Raw genomic sequence first — 14,062 nt, forward strand, 5'->3', positions numbered from 1 at the left:
CACGACCTTCTGATCGGCAAGCCCAAGAGGCTCAGTGGTTCAGACCACAGCGCCACCCATAGGCAGGGCTGGATTTAGATGAAGAGAGGCCCTAGGCTATTCCACTTGTGAGCAGGGCCTTTTCACTGGTGGTGCCCATTTTATGCCTCGCTATTCCCAGACCTGCTCTCTTTTGGCCTGTATTTTGGAGCTTTATAATTTAGGAAGACTTTGGAAGAACTGGATGACAAATCTTATCAGTTGCTGACATATGAGCAGATTTTATTTGCTGCTATTCTGGGCTCCTGGTGAACCAGGGTTTACACCAGTGTAAGAGAGTTGGCCAGGACACCAGAATGGATACAATGATCTGATGGTTCCTGGGAAGGTGTTCCAGGGACCATAGGATTTCACAACTCTTCTCTATGGGTAGAGAGAAAAGTCTACCCTCAGAAGCCCCCTGCTAGCCATCACCACCATCAGTGCTGTGGCAGCAGAGAGAGCAAAACAGAAGGCATTCTGGAGTCAGCCATCCGTGAGTTGCACCTATTGGTGTATCCTAGTTGGTCAGATGCTAGTCATGAGAGACCTTGCTGGCCAGGTTACTAACGCTTCAATCATGGATGATTATATATTCTGCTTCTGTAGCAGAATTCTAAATGTTAATTCCCTGACTAACCTCCTGGGAAAAGGTAGTTTAGTAAGAGTTGGCTGCTCAGCTGCAGACATATTAGGATACCACCAGTTGCAGAGAGTATGCCCCTGTATGCCTGTTGCTGGCAGTCACAAGTAGGGAGGCTGCTGTGTACTCAAGTCCTACTTGCAGGCTTCCCAAAGGCATCTGGTTGGTCATTGTGAACTAGATTGGCTTTTGGTCTCATCCAGCAGAACTTTTCTTACATTCTTATGCACTATAGCATAAGATAAGGCAGCCTTCCACATTCCATCAGCTGTGAACCTGCTATTTACTTATAAAAATCTGAGGTTAGTGTTGCTTCTAGTCTTTGGCACTCATATAAGTTGAAGAAGCTGGGTATAATGGTTTATGTTTTATTTTGATTTGATTTTTTTAAAAATTCCTGCACTGATCTGAAAAGACTAGAAGCATCTAGGGATGTATTCTCCTGTGATTCTGAACTGAAGAAATGGTAACCAGGAAAGATATTCCCTGCAGGACAACTCATGCCATACAACACATATAGAACAGAACATCTCAGATATCTTGTATTCTAAATTGCAGGCAGGCAGGATAGAGGAAAGAAGGAAGGAAAGAACGAAAGAAGACAGATGTGCCTTAATTCTGAATAAAGTGAAGATGAGAAAGGAGAAAATGTGTCTTTCATGCCATGGAGGTAAGCAGCTTTCTGTCTCACTTATCCTTCTGCAAATTTTCAGTCTGATCAACTTAATAAGAAACAGATTTTAATCCATGAACTTCAACAATAATGTTGTGAAACATTCAGGAATTGTAATATTTAGGCAATGCATAACCAGTGTTACAAGTATACCTGATGCTGCTGAGATAAGTTGGGTGTGGACCATATTGGTCTCCTTTTTATGGATGACCACTGGGAGCCCCATGTCATGCTACGAGATATGCATGATAAATGTTTCTGAAATGCAAACTTATAAACATTGGACACATGTGCATCATAACACATATAAGCATTGTTTTTTTGTGATGGGACCCCACTCTGTTCTGCAATTTACATACGATTTTCATAAGACTTGGGAGCACTTGCTACCTTGAAAATGATGGCTTTCTTTTGTTAGGTGGGAAATTGCTGTCTTGGTATGGGGGATGGAAATGACACTAGGATAAATCAACTTAGTATAAAGGAGAGCCCCCTTAAAGGGCCCGAGATAGTGGGGACTGGTCATGGCACCTCAGGTTGGGGTCTCTGCCTGGATAGAATCCTCATTCTCTTTGCCCAGTGAGAACTTGCCAACTTGGCTTGCACCATGACAAGGTTAGCACTGGCCAACTCCCATGGTGCAGGCTTGGCTTAGTCCAACTGCTGGATTCCACTACACTAGCATCAGGTGACTGGAATGATGAACTGATCCTGCCCCTACTGCCATTCCAACCTGTACCATGCTTGGTGCCATCAATAAAGATTTGGCCTGATTTCATCCCAACTCCTGGTGTCCTATCTGTTCATTTGCTGCTCTTCTGGGTCAGGTAATTCACCTGCCAGGCTAATCTATTAACTTTAATGTTATCACTTTTTTCAAAAATAGATTCCAAGATCTCTTTAATCTCTGATGAATGCACTTCATAAACTATGGAACAGACTACATGAGGAAAGCAGATGAATGTTACAGAATATATCCTCTTGGGTTTTGGAAAATTCGGTCAATGGCAAAATATCCTATTTTTTGTTTTCCTATTGATCTATATTGCAGCCATGATTGGGAATGTACTCATTGTAATTTTAGTGGTAGTTGATCAGCATCTACATACGCCCATGTATTTCTTCCTGGGAAACTTGTCGTGCCTAGAGACTTGCTATATATCAAATGTCATGCCCAAAATGATGGTGGGCTTGTTGACTGAGGAAAATGTGATTTCATTCAGCGGCTGTTTTGTGCAGTTCTTTTTCTTTGGTTACCTAATAGCAACAGAATGCTATCTTCTCTCAGTAATGTCATATGATAGATATTTAGCAATATGCAAACCACTGCATTACACAACAACTATGAATGCGCAAAAGTGCATGCAACTAGCGGTTTTGTCGTGGATAAATGGACTTATAGCTGCTTTAATACTTTTGAGATTTATGCTAGAGTTAACATACTGTGGCCCCAATGAAATTGATCATTATTTTTGTGATACTATCCCACTTATAAAACTTTCCTGTAGTGACACCAACCTGGTGGAAGTTATGAGTTTTGTCCTGGCATTCATATTTACCCTGCCGCCTTTTCTCCTCACCTTGACATCCTACATAGCCATCATAACTACCATCTTGAAAATTCCTTCTACAACTGGGAGGAAAAAAGCATTTTCCACTTGCTCTTCTCATCTTATTGTGGTTTCTACCTTCTACGGAGCCATCATGATAGTGTATATGTTACCGAAGAGAGAAGCACTCCGTGATCTCAACAAAGCTTTCTCTCTCTTGTATACAGTCCTACCCCCTGTCGCAAATCCTCTTATATATAGCTTGAGAAATAAGGAGGTAAAGCATGCCATAGGGAAATTATTTGGAAAGTATTGCATTCCTCCAAGAAGCTGGAGAGAATTGTTACAATGATTAAGAAAAAGCAGTGGTGAAGCAACTTCATAATCAGAATTTCAGGTGTGTTTTCCTTGAACTATTTCACCCCTTTTAGCCCCACCCTGAAGAAAACGCTGAAATAGTGTGCAAGTTGACCTAGTTCTCTTAGTAATATTGTAATGAAATATTACAGTAAATTGTCTCTAAAGTGTGTTTTTGTTCATACTGCTTTACCATGCGTACTTAGTATTCTGCTTAATAAAAATAATGTATTCCTACTTTGTCCTTCCTTTGAATTCTTCCTTTCTCCACATTGACAGCAACACCTGGAGCTGCAACCCACTTTCATCCTCCTTGCCCTGCTTATGTGTGCCTGTGAGTTTCTTAGAATCAGAATTCTGGAGTTGGAAGGCACTAGCTAGTCCTCTCCCAGCAATGCATGAATCACAGTTAAAGAGTCCTGGAAAGGTGGCCATCCAAAATCTGTTTGGAAACTTCCAATGAAGGAGAGTTTCTACCTTCTCTGTCAGGAAGGGGTGATACTTTTCTTTTCTTTTGTTCTGTTCTTCATATCCTTCATATTATTAATTTGATCATTATTAAAGGTAAAGGTACCCCTGCCCGTAAGGGCCAGTCGTGTCCGACTCTAGGGTTGTGCGCCCATCTCACTTAAAAGGCCAGGGGCCAGCGTTGTCCAGAGACACTTCCGGTTCACATGGCCAGCGTGATGAAGCTGCTCTTGCGAGCCAGCACCAGCACAGCACACGTAAACGCCGTTTACCTTCCCGCTATAAAGCGGTACCTATTTATCTACTTGAACTTAAGGGTGCTTTCGAACTGCTAGGTGGGCAGGAGCTGGGACCGAAGGATTGGAGCTCACCCCGCTGCGGGGATTCGAACCGCCGACCATGCGATCGGCAAGCCCTAGGCACTGAGGTTTTACCTACAGCGCCACCTGCTGTGATCATTATTATTACACACTTATACACAATTATGTGTGTAACTCCATTCCAAGCCCAATCTACACAGCGTGGTTTTGCCTGGCAGTGTGAGTCCCAATGAAGCAGAAAATGAGATGAGTTCCATCAATGGCTTGCTTCCACAGGTGTCCACCGGACAGATTCCCCAATAAGGTAAAAAGGTAAAGGACCCCTGGACAGGTAAGTCCAGTCAAAGGCGACCATGGGGTTGTGGTGCTCATCTCGCTTTCAGGCCGAGAGAGCCAGTGTTTGTCCACAGACAGCTTTCCGAGTCATGTGGCCAGCCTGACTAAACCACTTCTGGTGCAACGGAACTCCATGACAGAAAGCAGAGTGCATGGAAAGGCCATTTTCCTTCCTGCCACAGCGCTGTCTATTTATCTACTTGAACTGGCATGCTTTTGAACTGCTAGGTAGGCAGGAGCTGGGACAGAGCAACAAAAGCTCATCCTGTTGTGCGGATTCGAACTGCGACCTTCTGATCGGCAAGCCCAAGAGGCTCAGTCGTTCAGACCACAGCGCCACCCATAGGTAGGGCTGGATTTAGATGAAGAGAGGCCCTAGGCTATTCCACTTGTGAGCAGGATTTACACCAGTGTAATAGAGTTGGCCAGGACACCAGAATGGATGCAATTTATGAGCTTTCTCCATCATCTGCACAGCAGGAGGTGTTCAGTCAACAGTGCAAAGGCTAAGCTGAACCGTTCCTTGCTGGTTTCCTGCTTTCAGCAATAGGGGTCGCTGTTTGGTAGTACAGTGGAACATCGGGTTAAGAATTTAATTCGTTCTGGAGGTCCGTTCTTAACCTGAAACTGTTCTTAACCTGAGGTACCTCTTTAGCTAATGGGAGCTCCCGCTGCCGCCACGCCACCGCCACCCAATTTCTGTTCTCATCCTTAAGCAAAGTTCTTAACCTGAGGTACTATTTCTGGGTTAGCAGAGTCTGTAACCTGAAGCATCTGTAACCTGAAGTGTCTGTAACCTGAGGTACCACTGTACCCGATTGGTTAGCTGTCAGATTCTAGAGCTCCCTATTTGTGACTCTTAGGCAATTCACAAAATACAGAGTCCATTCATAAAACACAGTGTTCATTCATAAAGCAGTAACATAAATCTCCATTGCTACATATTGGGTGTATATTTCAGCTGCTGAAGTACAGGTTTATGGTCATGCTGTAGTGTAGTGCTTATGCGAATGTGAATAAAAGGTGGCTGGGCTCATTGTCTCAGGGTTTGGGGTGGGGAGAGAGGTGACAGAACTGATTTCCAATAAGTGCCCCCCCCCATTTCTTAACAGGTCCTTGGGTCTGTACTCTGAATAGTGACACCAGGGACCTAGAAGGTGCAGGGCTTTTCAGTCCAACCCCTGGACAGTCTCATCGGGGCTGACCTTAAGGCAATTGAAGCAATTTGGCCAAATTGGGCCCCACGTGCCGCTCTTAAGGGCCCCTCCACACCAGGGCCATCTAGATGGATTTTCTTTGTATCTGTATGCTTTTTGCAAACTTTGGCTGTGACCTGGGGCCCTACAAAAAAAAAAAATACAAGTTGTGCCCTACTGCTTCAAATTGGGCCTCACTGGCTAGCCCCGAGTCTCACAGTTTCCTGGCCTGAGTTGCCCTGCCTTTGCATGACGTCTTGGGTTTACAATTTGGGGAGAGGGGAGACTGTGGTACTGGGGAGTGGGCAGGCTGGCAAGGCCCCCTAGATTTAGAGGTCCAAGTTGCCCTGCCCTCACATGAAGTCTTGGGTTTGCAATTTTGGATGAGGAGATTGCCTGCTTGGGAATTCGCAGACTGGTGAGGCCCCCTAGGTTTTGAGGCCCTAGGCTTCAACCTACTTAGCCTATACATAAATCCAGCACTGCCCGAGAGAGAATCCTAGCAGATTGTGGGAGCCTAAAGCTTGACCCTAAATATATATCAGAGCCTAGGTAGTGGACCAATGGAATTTGGAGTATGGAGCTAGATCTAGAGAAGGGCTCAAGCAGGTTGACAAAAAAGTGTTCTGCTCCTGTGGTGTCAGATGCCTCTATTTAGGCACGTCTGATAGTAAAGTCACAGCTTACAGCCCCTCAGTTAGTGAAGCCCCTGCCAGCATGTTGGAGAGCTGAATAGGAGTAATTTGAGAGCCAGTGGTTGTATAGCGGTTAAAGTAGCAGAGCTGGACCTGGGAGACTGGGTTTCAAATAATATGTCATATCCTGAGTCAGAACTGTCTCTACCTCTGTCACTCTGGACATGGAGACATCAGAAATGGAATGCCTGTTTGCTTCTTTATTCCTGTGACCCAAGCTGTTTGCCATTTTAAGAGGTGTTTTCCTGTCCCACTTTTCAAGAAGAAGGGGCGCACAATTTATTAAATAGATTATTTCATTCTTCTTAAAAAATTTATTTAATTAATTAATTTTATACCATGGACTCACAGAAAAATATGAAAAATGTATGTAAATACAAGAAAACATAAAATACTTTAAAAATAGAACATAAGGGTAAGGCTGACTGAGACATTAAACAAAGAGATTAAACAATTTTGAGTGATTTTCAATAAAAAAATTATCATTGACCAATTTCTTTTCAGGGGATGATTGAAGACACTTTGAAACATTTATTTCAAGGTTGTTGTTTTTTAAAAAAATAGTGACTAACAAATTCAGATAACAACCGGCCTAATAATGGCATGATCACTTCAAATTAATAACGAAACACCATTTAAGGATATGTGTTATAATAAAATATGCATTTAAATGTGTCATCTATATTTTTATGTCAATTTCTTTTTCTTCAGGGGGGAAAAAACACCTAAAACTGTAATTCACTGGAAATACACAGATCTACACATCAAAATTAGCAACTGAACTTTATATCATCCACCAAAAAAGAGATGCTAGAGAAAATTACATTGTTGCTCCTGCTTCACATTAATTCACTTCATGAGAATTGCTTAGCCTGAAACAAGTTTACCAATTTTATTCCTCAGGGCATTTTTGACCTCCTTATTTCTCAGGCTGTATATGAATGGGTTGGCAAAAGGTGGCAAAACTGTATACAAGAGAGAGGAAAGTTTTTGCATCTCTTTGTTGACTTCACCCTTTGGTAACATGTACACAATCATTAGTGAACTATAAAAAATTGAAACTACAATCAAGTGAGAGGAACAGGTGGAAAAGGCCTTTTGTCTCCCAGTGGCAGAGGGTATTCTTAAGATGGCAGCAATAATATATGAATAGGATGTTAAAGTTAGAACAAAAGGAGGAAATGTGAATATGACAGCCACAATGTAACTTGCAATTTCCAACACACTGGTGTCACTGCAAGAAAGTTTAAGAAGAGGGAAGTAGTCACAAAAGTAATGATCCATTTCCCTGGGGCCAGTAAATGATAACATTAGCATCAGAATGAGTAATATAGAAAACCCAATAAAGCCATTGAGCCAAGATGCAGCAGCTAAATTGATACAAGTATTGGTTTTCATAGTTGTTGCATAATGCAATGGTTTACAGATTGCTAGATACCTGTCATAAGACATCGCACAGAGTAAGCAGCATTCTGCAGCTTCCAAAGAACCAAAGAGATACCACTGTGTGAAGCAGCCATTGAAGGAAATTGTTCTGTCTCTAGTCAGGAGAGATGAAAGCATTCTTGGAAATATATTGGAGCTGAAGCAAGCCTCCAAGAAGGAAAGATTCCCAAGAAAGAAGTACATGGGAGTATGTAGATGGTGATCAGTGACAACAAGGACAACAATCAAAGTATTTCCAGTTATGGTCACCATGTAAATGATGAGAAAAGTCAGAAAAAGAAGTGTCTGCAATTCATAGAATTCCCCAAATCCCAGGAGGATAAATTCTGTAATTGTTGTCTGGTTTCTCAACATTGAGCAGAATGAAATACTGTTGAAAAGAGAAATGGATAAGTATCTATACAGAGACAGGGAGATAATTTATATTCTGCTTCATGTTTCACCAGAAATCTCCAAGTGGTTTACAAATCTCAACAGAAATGAATCAATTTTAGAAATAAAATAGCAAATGCACATAGAAAATCAAAGTCTACTTCTCACTTTAAGGGACAAAAATTATATTTCTAAATGTAAGTAAAACACATAAAAATCAGAAAAAACCAATCTTTTGCAAAGTATCAAAAGCTGATAGCTCAGTTGGTTAGAGTGTGGTGCTGACAAGGCCAAGGTTTCAGGTTTGATCCCCATATGGGAGAGCTGCATATTCCTGCATTGCAGGAGGTTGCATTAATTGATCCTCAGGGTCCTTTCCAACTCTACAGTTCTATGATTCTATGATATTAAGATACATTAAAATGAGACATAATCTCAGTACCAGATAAAACATTGATAAATATTGCAAGAAGAAATATGCAACCTTCAAAGTCATTCACTTCCGCATTCACGCTGCACTGGACTACATATCTTCAATAGGCAGATAGCTAATAGTAAGAATCAATTATTGCCCTTATTCTGTAATTTTTATATGCCTGTTGTCTTTGTCCATGGAGTTTTCTTGGCAGGGATGCTGAAGTGGCCTGCCAGTTCCTGCTCCAGGTAGATCACACTTGGTCAAAACTCTCCACTATGACTTGGGTTGCCCTGCCCCTTTGCCACAACAAGGCAGTGATCCATGAAGGAGAGTCCCACGGACTGCAAGAATATCAAACCTATCCATTCTGAAGGAAATCAGCCCTGAGTGCTCACTGGAAGGGCAGATCCTGAAGCTGACGCTCCAATACTTGGGCCACCTCATGGGAAGAGAAAACTCCCTGGAAAAGACTCTGGTGTTGGGAAAGATTGAGGGCACAAGGAGAAGGGGACTTTAGAGGACGAGATGGTTGGCCAGTGTTCTCGAAGCTACGAACATGAGTTTGACCAAGCTGCGGGAGGCAGTGGAAGACAGGAGTGCCTGGCGTGCTCTGGTCCATGGGGTCACGAAGAATCGGACACGACTAAACAACAACATTCAGTAATTTGAATCGAATTTTGCATAAATGAATCCAGACCTGATCTGGATCCAGATCATTATTGTAAAGAAGTCTGGGATAGATCAGTGGGTAGAGCTTAAGACCCCTAATCTCACAGTTGTTGGTTTGAGCCCCACATTGGGCAAAATATTACTGCCTTGTATATGACTGTCCTATAACATACATTCTTTGGGAAATTGCACACAAGCACACAAAGAAACATATTTTAACTTTAACATCCTATTCATAGAAATAGAAACATATTAAAAGAAACATATTAAAATATGATATTAAGCAATATGAACTTAAAAAACACACACAATGAAAGTAAGACCTGGGACATAAGTTAAAGATCTAGCTGAGAAGAAAGTAATTTGCCAAGCATTGAAAAGATCACAAAGATGTAACAGGAGCACAGTATTTAAAAGCCCCCACTCCCTCTTCATTTACCCATCTTTCTTCATTTTTTTTTCTCATCAACTGCTGTCATTCTCTGGTTGCTATTCGGGGCTGAGATATTTCATGAAGCAAAAAGAACTAATGGTAGATCACGCATTTCCTAGATCTTTTCCTTCACTTTGCCTTATTCATTGTTAATGTATCTCTCAATACTGTGACATGAATGTCATACCAGTAATGCATACCCCTTATCAGAACAACAAAATCAGATCTATTTTAAAATCATAAACCGTTTGCCAATAAAACTATTGTCCTATGAATAATTTTAGGCTGAAAGTGAAAATGTGGGTTTTCCAGTTTGTGGCTTGTAATGGAAGGTACATAGCAGTGACCGCTCAAGCCTTATTAAGAAAATAATCTTTTGCAAACACAAGCTACTGTACACAGAGAATGTATGGAGAATGAGACGAGTTCTGCACAGCAATTAAATGTCACAACACTGTGGATCTCCCTGAGCTCAAAGAGCATCTGACATTCATCTGGTCCTTTGAGAGTCTTGGCCAGTCCCCATACCTTGGCATCCCAGCGCATCCTTTGATATATTAACCTTCTTTATTGCTTTATTTCTGGGACTAACAGCACAATTCTCTGTGTGTGACAAATAATAAAAATAAAATAAGCACTGTGGGTAACAGTAGGATGTACTCTCAGGAACTGAGATGGTCGTAACCCATTGGGAATAGAAACATTGCACATTATGATCATTTGTTGCAATTTTGCAGGAGGAAATATTTCATGAATGCAGTTTTGACATTAGTTTTGTGTACATCAGATGCTGCTTTCCCCATCAAACTATGCACCACTCTGTGAGGTCTTGTCTGCAAAAAATATTATGAAGTAGGATGAAGTGTCCACATATCAAAATAATATATATACCTGTTAAAGACAGTAAATATTCAAGTGGTATTTTTACTATTATTTTATATTAAAATGCAGATTAGAATGATATTCTCTGTGCCCCTCAATTATGCAATGAATTTAAGGCTTGATGCTAAATGGTATAAAAGTATGTTAGGAGAGGAAATACTCCCACGTTGTCAAACTTTCTGTAGTTATAAGAGGCAGCCTAGATTTCTTCCCATTCCATAAAATAGAAATTACCAACTTCTGCCATCCCCCCAACTTCCACAATTTATTGATTGCAACTTCAAATGCATACAAACATACAAAACTTTAGCGATTATGTTTAGTTTTAGAATTTAGAATTTAGCCATTCTGCCTCTCCAATGGGTTTCTAATTTATCCCCTTGTAAGGTCTTTATTTATTGTTTTTTATAAGAAATATGGATAACTTGAAAATGTTATTCATAGGGGCTGTTAATTAAATCCCAAGGGTTATAATTCTATGTGCAACTGTTCTTCTTGTGCAAGAAACTTTGGATGGTGCTGTAGAACTTTTCCTGCTTCTCCTTCCTCCCAGCAGCTCCCTGTAGACACTCAAAATCTGCTGGAAATCTGAAGAACATATTTTGGTAGTATGAAGTGTGGGCAGAGGTAGGAGAACTCCAGGTGCATGAGTAGAGCTCCATTCATATACCTCAATATATTAAAGACTTATATATGTCCACCAAACCCCAGTTGTTTTGTTATGCCATTTTTTATATTTTCTTTGACAGATTTATGCACATCAGTTCTGATTGAACATATACCCAGAAAAATTTCTATATAAGCAAATTTATTTGGGCGCCTTTATTTGGTAAAGGAGCAAAGCTGTGTAGAAGAGGAGACTTTCAATATGTGACTCTCTCCAGTCTTTGATAAGATAAATTGAAAGTAAAAAAAATGTGGTCTTCCAACTGCTGTTGGACTGCAACTCCCATCAGTCCCAGAAAACATGGCCAGTAACAGATATTGTATACACAATATGGTCAGCATGGGGGTTTGGTATAACACAAAATGGATGTCATAAGTGGAGCAGATGCCTTCAGGTGGATAAAACAAAACAAAAATAAAACTATACACAATAACCAACTAACAAAAACCAGCATCCAAGGTATTATGTGTCTGGATCAGAGGGAAAAGATGTGGGGAGGTTTAAGGAGTCTCTAATTCTATGACTGCTTTTGAATTATGGTGCTGGAGGAGACTCTTGAGAGTCCCATGGACTGCAAGAAGATCAAACCTATTTATTCTGCAGAAAATCAGCCCTGAGTGCTCACTGGAAAGACAGATCCAGAAGCTGAGGCTCCAGGACTTTGGCCACCTGATGAAAAGAGAAGACTCCCTGGAAAAGACCCTGATGCTGGGAAAGATTGAGGGCACAAGGAGAAGGGGACAACAGAGGACAAGATGGTTGGACAGTGTTCTTGAAGCTACTAACATGACCAAACTATGGGAGGCAGTGGAAGACAGGAGTACCTGGCATGCTCTGGTCCATGGGGTCATGAAGAGTTGGACAACACTAAATGACTAAACAACAACAATTCTTGGTGGGCAGAGGTTAAATGTGTTTTTAATTGTCATCTATATTTTTTATGCCAATTTCTTTTTCTTCAGGGAAAACAACAACAACCCTAAAACATTCATGCACCGCAAATAGACAGATCAACACATCCAATTCAGCGACTGACCTTTATATCACCCACCAAAAGAGATGCTAGAGAAAATCACATTGTTGCTTCTTCTTCACATTAATTCACTTCATGAGAATTGCTTTGCATGACACAAGTTTACCAAATTTTTTTCTCAGGGCATTTTTGACATCTTTATTTCTCAGGCTGTATATGAATGGGTTGGCAAGAGGCGGCAAAACTGTGTACAGGAGAGAGGAAAATTTTTCCATGCCTCTGTTGACTTCACCCTTTGGTAACATGTACACAATCATTAGTGAACTATAAAAAATTGAAACTACAATCAAGTGAGAGGAACAGGTGGAAAAGGCCTTTTGTCTCCCAGTGGCGGAGGGTATTCTTAAGATGGCAGCAATAATATATGAATAGGATGTTAAAGTTAGAACAAAAGGGGGAACTGTGAATATGGCAGCCACAGCGAAACCCATATTTTCCACCAGGTTGGTGTTGCTGTAAGAGAGTTTAAGAAGAGGGAAGTAGTCACAAAAGTAATGATCCATTTCCCTGGGGCCAGTAAATGATAACTGTAGCACCAGAATGAATAATATAGAAAACCCAATAAAGCCATTGAGCCAAGATGCAGAGGCTAAATTGATACAAGTATTGGTTTTCATAGTTGTTGCATAATGCAATGGTTTACAGATTGCTAGATACCTGTCATAAGACATCGCACAGAGTAAACAGCATTCTGCAGCTTCCAAAGAACCAAAAAGATACCACTGTGTGAAGCAGCCGTTGAAGGAAATTGTTCTGTCTCTAGTCAGGAGAGATGAAAGCATTCTTGGAAATATATTGGAGCTGAAGCAAGCCTCCAAGAAGGAAAGATTCCCAAGAAAGAAGTACATGGGAGTATGTAGATGGTGATCAGTGACAACAAGGACAACAATCAAAGTGTTCCCAGTTATGGTCACCATGTAAATGATGAGAAAAGTCAGAAAAAGAAGTGTCTGCAATTCATAGAATTCCCCAAATCCGAGGAGAATAAATTCTGTAATTGTTGTCTGGTTTCTCAACATTGAGCAGAATGAAATCCTGTTGAAAAGAGAAATGGATAAGTATCTATATAGAGACAGGGAGGTAATTTATATTCTGCTTCATGTGTCACCAGAAATCTCCAAGTGGTTTACAAATCTCAACAGAAATGAATCAATTTTAGAAATAAAATAGCAAATGCACATGGAAAATCAAAGTCTACTTCTCATTTTAAAGCACAAAAATTATATTTCTAAAATGTAAGTAAAACGTATAATAATTGGGGGGGGGGAACAAATCCTTTGCAACGAATCAAAAGTGGATAGCTCAGTTGGTTAGTGTGGTGCTGATATGGCCAAGGTTTCAGGGAGAGCTGCATATTCCTGCATTGCAGGAGGTTGGACTAACTGATCCTCAAGGTCTTTTCCTACTCTACAATTTATTCATTTTTATTATTATTCCATGGTTGTGTTCAGAGATTACAAATAGACCTCCTATATTCACAGATCTCAACAGGAGTTGTTGGGGTTTTTTTGCAAAAAAAACATTTTGCAGAAATGATTTTTATGATTGTTGCCACGACAGAGTGACATAGCTACCGCTCAGGAAGATTATTTTGTGGGGCATGTTTATTTCATAGGCTAGTCCATTATTTCTATTCATTGCTCTGAAGGAACTTATAGGAACTTGGCTGTCTTATGACATAAGTTACCTGGGCCACTCAGAAGAAGTAAAAAATACTTCAGAATTTTATGGACAAAGACACACCACACAAAGATTTCAGTGAACGCAAAGTTCTCTGCTAGGCACTGAACATATTACTACTATGGTGCCAGTTGAGCCTCTCTAGAAAGACTGTTCCAAAGCTGATAGATCACCCTTGAAAAGGTCCCACTCTCTGATGGTTACTC

At 40.8% G+C, this 14,062-nt stretch overlaps 3 protein-coding genes across 3 annotated transcripts in view; 1 reads left to right on the forward strand and 2 right to left on the reverse strand.

The window, feature by feature from the left end:
* Positions 1 to 14,062, reverse strand: part of LOC309354852 (vomeronasal type-2 receptor 26-like) — a gene marked incomplete at both ends in the record, with an annotated part of 356,212 nt that overhangs the window by 171,512 nt on the left and 170,638 nt on the right. The window lies entirely within an intron of this gene.
* On the forward strand, positions 2,304 to 3,236 carry LOC309356112 (olfactory receptor 6Z7-like; the record flags this gene model as incomplete). The annotated part of the gene is made up of 1 exon (XM_081887291.1): positions 2,304 to 3,236. The coding sequence occupies exon 1, from the start codon at positions 2,388 to 2,390 to the stop codon at positions 3,234 to 3,236; it is 849 nt and encodes a 282-aa protein (XP_081743417.1). The 5' UTR covers positions 2,304 to 2,387.
* On the reverse strand, positions 7,124 to 8,056 carry LOC309356113 (olfactory receptor 10A5-like; the record flags this gene model as incomplete). Its single annotated transcript, XM_081887292.1, has 1 exon — positions 7,124 to 8,056. One exon carries the CDS (start codon positions 8,054 to 8,056, stop codon positions 7,124 to 7,126), a length of 933 nt encoding a protein of 310 aa, XP_081743418.1.

This window comes from Podarcis melisellensis (assembly GCF_964234715.1).
Source record: "Podarcis melisellensis genome assembly, chromosome: 13".
Classification (NCBI taxonomy): Eukaryota; Metazoa; Chordata; class Lepidosauria; order Squamata; family Lacertidae; genus Podarcis; species Podarcis melisellensis.